We start from the raw sequence: 6,000 nt of genomic DNA on the forward strand, positions 1-6,000 counted from the left end.
TAAGGTTCATGGTAAATTTGCAGTGGGACACATAATTTAGCTAGGATGAAAGTCAAAACATCATTTGATGTTTTTTTATGTTCTTTCATAATTCATATAAAATACCTTTGGGACCCCTTTAGGGACTCAATATGCAATTAGCCTCAGAAGCAATTATTGGATTATGAAAGAGCATAAAAAAGGCATCAAATAATGTTTTCACTTTCATCCTAGCTAAATTATAGGGCCACTTAGAAATTTAGTGACTCATTTTGGTAGGCTATTATTCTTAAATATAGGCTATTGTTGTTGTTGACTGCTTTTCTTATTTATATACACAATGATTGCTTAAATTATTTATATACACAATGATATATATTCTGTGAATATATGGGCTCTAAGAAATTCATGAATTTCTTAGAAAAACTGAAAAAACAAGGAAAGACATCAAGATAAAGGCTCTCTGGTCAATATCTACCAAATCATATTATTAAGTTAGGACAAAAGTGAACGCACCATTCAATGCCTTTTTTTTATGCTGATTACAAATATAATAAGTATTCCTGTCGGACATAAATTTCAGCCCCCCCCTATATATGCCAATTCAGGGTTAGGTATAGCCTATATAGGGGGGGGGGGCTGAAATTAATTTCCAATAGAAATTCTTATTATATTTGTAATCAGCATAAAAAAAGGCATCAAATGGTGTATTCACTTTATTCCTAACTCAATAATATGATTTGGTAGATATTGACCTGCTCTCCCCCTGCAAAATGTGTTAACTAGGATTATTCTACATATTATGGAGTAAGAATTGCTTTCTTAATGTGTTTCTTTTTGTCCAGCTGGACTCCTAGGCTTAAAATACCAGTTGGCTAATTTAAAGATTTGTATATATATATATATATATATATATACACTGTCAAGTTAGCCATCTGCTGGTATCCCAAAGAAAAGTGGTCTTTCCCAAAAAGAGGTCTTTTACCCTACTCTTTTGAAATCCTGGATGGAAATGAAATAGTTTCACAAAAACTCTATCTAGACTTCACTTGGGATACCACCAGATGGCTAATTTGACAGTGTATATATATACAAATCTTTCAATTAGCCAACTGGCCAACCAGTATTTAAGCATAGGGGTCCAGCTGGACAAAAGGAAACATTAAGAAAACAATTCTTACTCCATAATATGTAGAATAATCCTAGTTAACCCATTTTTCAGGGAGAGAGCCTTTATCTTCACTTCTTTTTCTAGTTTTTCTAAGAAATTCATGAACTTCTTAGAGCCTATATACTCACAGAATAGCCTATATATCCCCACCCTCCTTGTGTATAAATATATACCTAGAATTGCATCCGCAATCTAAATATAACATCTATTTGCATCACAAATGAACTTTACTCCCATATTAGCCATGTGGTGGATGTCCCACTTGACTTGGCTAACATACCCCAGGGGATAACTTGAGCAGTGCCTTGAATTTGTTTCTGACAGTTTAGCCTATTTTCCAACCATAATAGATTAGAGAATTAAGAAAATATTATCTTCAAATGTCTATCATTATTTACCTAAAGTACTGACTCCTAGCAGCAAGAATCACTTTATGGGCAGGAATTTTAGAGTCTTCAACTAAGAAAGTAACGTCACTATAGAGATCGTTACAGCAAAGAATTTCCATGTCCTCACTTAAGGCTTGTAAATGGTGAACTTCTGAAGATGCTGAAGAGATTGAAAGAACCTGTCTACGACTCATACTTCTATCTTCAGTAATTCTGCCCGGATCAGTTCCAAAGACATGTTTTTTACGTTTTCTTCATTTTGCCAAAACAACATTTGTGTAAATCCCCAACAAAAACAGTATTTATAAAATAAAATAAAGTAGCCTAAAGAGCCATATTTGCCACTACTTTTTGGAATGTTATGATCAATGTTTCTAATAAACATAAATTATCTTTTTTATAAATTATCTGATTTTACTAAATTATGTTCACTAAAAACATTAAGGAATAAGTTTTCATAGGCTTCGCATTTTCGAATTTGAGCAAACATGGCACAACAAGTTAGCCAAGAAATTAATGAAAGTCAGCAAAACATAGCTTATGCTGACACAGAAGATGGACCAATGCCTCTCTCCAAGCTTATTGTAAGTATTAGCTTTTGAAAAATACTACATTGGGTGAAACTCTTGTTTAGGCACTATCTTGAAAAGTTTTTTTTAACTAGGCCTAGGCTAGTGAGCATAACAAGAACTTTTAAGAATGGATCTGAAGCCCAAATGCAGCTCTGGGAAGTTGTTTTGAAGACCCTTATTTCACTTGTAGGCTATCTAATTGTAAGGCTTTAGAGATTAGGTAAATGACAACAGGCTTAAGTGGCTGTATTTTTCTCCTATTCTTAGGCCTACAAACTATCCAGCAAAATTGTTTTTGTTTATTAATAATGTTTACAACTGTTAGGAGGCTGCAAGAGCAAACTGAGTCTTGAAAATACTTCCATGTTTAGACTTAGGCTAGCCTAGATGTTCTTTAGGCTATTTTTTAGACTACCAATGATACTTTAAAGCCCAGAGCCCAAAGCACTCAAGTTCATGAATACTTTAATACCCAGCACCTAGAACCCACAGCTTCCAACTTGAAAGATAAATAGCCTACAAGCAAACTCAATTATCAATTCATAAGACTAAACATTAAGTCACTTTAGTAAATATTTACCAAATCATATTATTGACTTACAACTAAAGTGAATATACCACATGATGCCTTTTTTTATGCTCTTTACAAATATAATAATCATTTTTGTCATAAATGTATTTTAGCCACCACCCCTATATATAGGCCTACCAATTCAGGGTATATATTTGCACATTAGGGGGAAGGGGGGAAAGTTTAATCTTACCTCTCATTTACATTGGAAATAAATTTACCCCCACCCCCCTAATGTGCAAATATATACCCTGAATTGGTATAAATATGGGTGGGGGTATAATTCATTTCTGACAAAAATGATCTTCTTCTTCAATTTAACAGCAGGCAGGCTTTTCAGTAAAACTATTTAGCCCTTTTCCTTGTGCTTCACTCTGTGGGCTACAGAGCTACTGGCTTGATTGCCCGATTTCATTATTATTATATTCATTATTTCATGATGCTTGATTTCATTATTATTATATTTGGAAAGAGTTCTTCTTCTTCTTCTAATTCACAGTAAGTGGGCCATTCAGTTAGTAGTATTTAGCCCTTTTCTTTTTGCTTCACTCCTTCATCTTTCTTCTTTTTCTATTTAAGAGCAGGCGGCTTTTCAGTAACACTATTTAGCCCTTTTCCTTCTGCTTCACTCTGTGGGCTACAGAGCTACTGGCTTGATTGCCTCATATTTATTAGATATATTCAGATATCTTTCAGCAGATCTTTTGACTCTAGGAGTTCAAATATAAGATGATAGATGTCGATTTCTATGCTCTGTGTGCAGGTATAGTTGGCTAGGCTCTTGACTGATAGTGGGATTTTGTGGTGTTTGAAGTATTTTAACAGTTTAGAAAGCAAGGTATGTTGTGCAGACGTCAGCATATTACATTCAAATAGGCAATGGTCAATTGTTTCATTATTCATATTACAATGCCTGCAAAGAGGGGACAGGGGAACTGAACCACTTGAATTAGAAATCTTATATGAGAATGCAAGGAAATTTAGTCCATTTGTTCCAGAACAAATTCTATGATAAATTTTAGAAAGATACTTATTGGGAAAGGGGGAAAGGATAGGATAAATCTTATTAAAATTAATATCTGATAGCCTCCATCGGTAAATATCTCTAATTGGGATTGGTCTCCCACTTGGCTGGTCAATATTTATAGCATTTTTTGCTATTTCATCAACCTGATGATTACCACTTATGCCAGAGTGGCTAGGAATGTACTGAAAGTAAGTGTTTATACCACTTGAAGCAAGATTATCAATAATACTGAGACAATGATAAGTGTTAATGTCCAACTTATATTGAGGAGCTGAGGCCAGCAACTCAAGGCTTGATAAAGAGTCGGAATAGATGATAATATTTTTCGAATTTTCAATCAAAGATTGGTTTTGCTTAAGGTATTCTAATGCCATGATTATAGCATTTAACTCAGCAGACATTATAGATAAATTATTAAATAATCTCTTGCCCATTGCAATTTTCAGGTGAGGAAGGAAAACACCACTTGCAACCTTCTCATTCATTTTTGACCCATCAACAAACATTTGGAAGTGATTTTTATAGGTAATTGTATTAAGTTCAGCAAATTTTTTCTGAACAAAAGCAATGGGGGTTAAATCTTTATTCCATTTTGAAAATCCAGTATTTATTATGGGAGATGACCACTTCCATGGAGGGGATTGGGGGAAAGTAGGTGCAATAGACTTTGCTGGTACAGGGAATTTCTTTTGAATATTGGCATGCTCATCTGCAATACCTCTATACATGGCTGGATTTCTTAACCAATTATGTAGGTACAGAGCTACTGGCTTCTTCTTCTTCTATTTAACAGCAGGCGGGCTTTTCAGTAAAAATATTTAGCCCTTTTCCTTTTGCTTCACTCTGTGGGCTACAGAGCTACTGGCTTGATTGCCTCATATTTATTAGATATATTCAGATATCTTTCAGCAGATCTTTCGACTCTAGGAGTTCAAATATAAGATGATAGATGTCTATTTCTATGCTCTGTGTGCAGGTATAGTTGGCTAGGCTCTTGGCTGATAGTGAGATTTTGTGGTGTTTAAAGTATTTTAATAGTTTACAAAGCAAGGTATGTTGTGCAGACATCAGCATATTACATTCAAATAGGCAATGGTCAATTGTTTCATTATTCATATTACAATGCCTGCAAAGAGGGGACAGGGGAATTGAACCACTTGAATTCGAAAGCTTATATGAGAATGCAAGGAAATTTAGTCCATTTGTTCCAGAACGAATTCTATGATAAATTTTAGAAAGATACTTATTGGGAAAGGGGGAAAGGATAGGATTAATCTTATTAAAATTAATATCTGATAGCCTCCATCGGTAAATATCTCTAATTGGGATTGGTCTCCCACTTGGCTGGTCAATATTTATAGCATTTTTTGCTATTTCATCAACCTGATGATTACCACTTATGCCATAGTGGTTAGGAATGTACTGAAAGTAAGTTTTTATGCCACTTGAAGCAAGATTATCGATAATACTGTGACAATGATAAGTGTCAATGTCCAAACTATATTGCGGAGCTGAGGCCAGCGACTCAAGGCTTGATAAAGAGTCGAAATAGATGATAATATTATTTGAATTTTCAATCAAAGGCTGGTTTTGCTTAAGGTGGTCTAATGCCATAATTATGGCATTTAACTCAGTAGACATTATAGATAAATTATTAAATAATCTCTCGCCCATTGCAATTTTCAGGTGAGGAAGGAAAACACCACTCGCAACCTTCTCATTCATTTTTGACCCATCAACAAATATTTGGAAGTGATTTTTATATGTAATTGTATTAAGTTCTGCAAATTTTTTCTGGACAAAAGCAATGGGGGTTAAATCTTTATTCCAATTTTAAAATTCAGTATTTATTATGGGAAATGACAAATTCCATGGAGGGGATTGGGGGAAAGTAGGTGAAATAGACTTTGCTGGTACAGGGAACTTCTTTTGAATATTTGCATACTCATCTGAAATACCTCTATACATGGCTGGATTTATTAACCAATTATGTAATGTGTGTGAGCTATTTGATTCAATTTTTGTAAGATGTTTTGTCAAGAGAAACCTATGTCTCTCCCTTATTGTTGTTAATCCACTCTCCATAAGCAGAAACTTGGTGCTTGTGGGTTTCCTAAGACCAAATATGAGACATATTATATCGTTTTGTGTTGTTTCAATTGTTTGTATCTGGGTCTTTGCACATGCACCATAGACAATGAGCCCATAGTCAAGTTATAGAGTCTGTGATAAATCATTTTCTCCATTATTTTCCCCATCACAGGTGTAATCATTATGGGCCTATAAGACTC

The 6,000-nt window shown here is 34.4% G+C and overlaps 1 protein-coding gene across 1 annotated transcript in view; it reads right to left on the reverse strand.

Moving 5' to 3' along the window:
- Positions 1-2,105, reverse strand: part of LOC148950231 (BTB/POZ domain-containing protein 9-like) — a 43,847-nt gene extending 41,742 nt beyond the window's left edge. The window contains exon 1 of the mRNA XM_089092250.1: positions 1,549-2,105. Coding sequence (XP_088948376.1) covers positions 1,549-1,733 — 185 coding nt within the window. The 5' untranslated portion in view covers positions 1,734-2,105. The remainder of the gene's footprint in view (positions 1-1,548) is intronic.
- Positions 2,106-6,000: the final 3,895 nt, after the last annotated feature.

Source organism: Artemia sp. Qi Xiang Cuo, chromosome 7 (assembly GCF_049724085.1).
Source record: "Artemia sp. Qi Xiang Cuo chromosome 7, ASM4972408v1, whole genome shotgun sequence".
Classification (NCBI taxonomy): Eukaryota; Metazoa; Arthropoda; class Branchiopoda; order Anostraca; family Artemiidae; genus Artemia; species Artemia sp. Qi Xiang Cuo.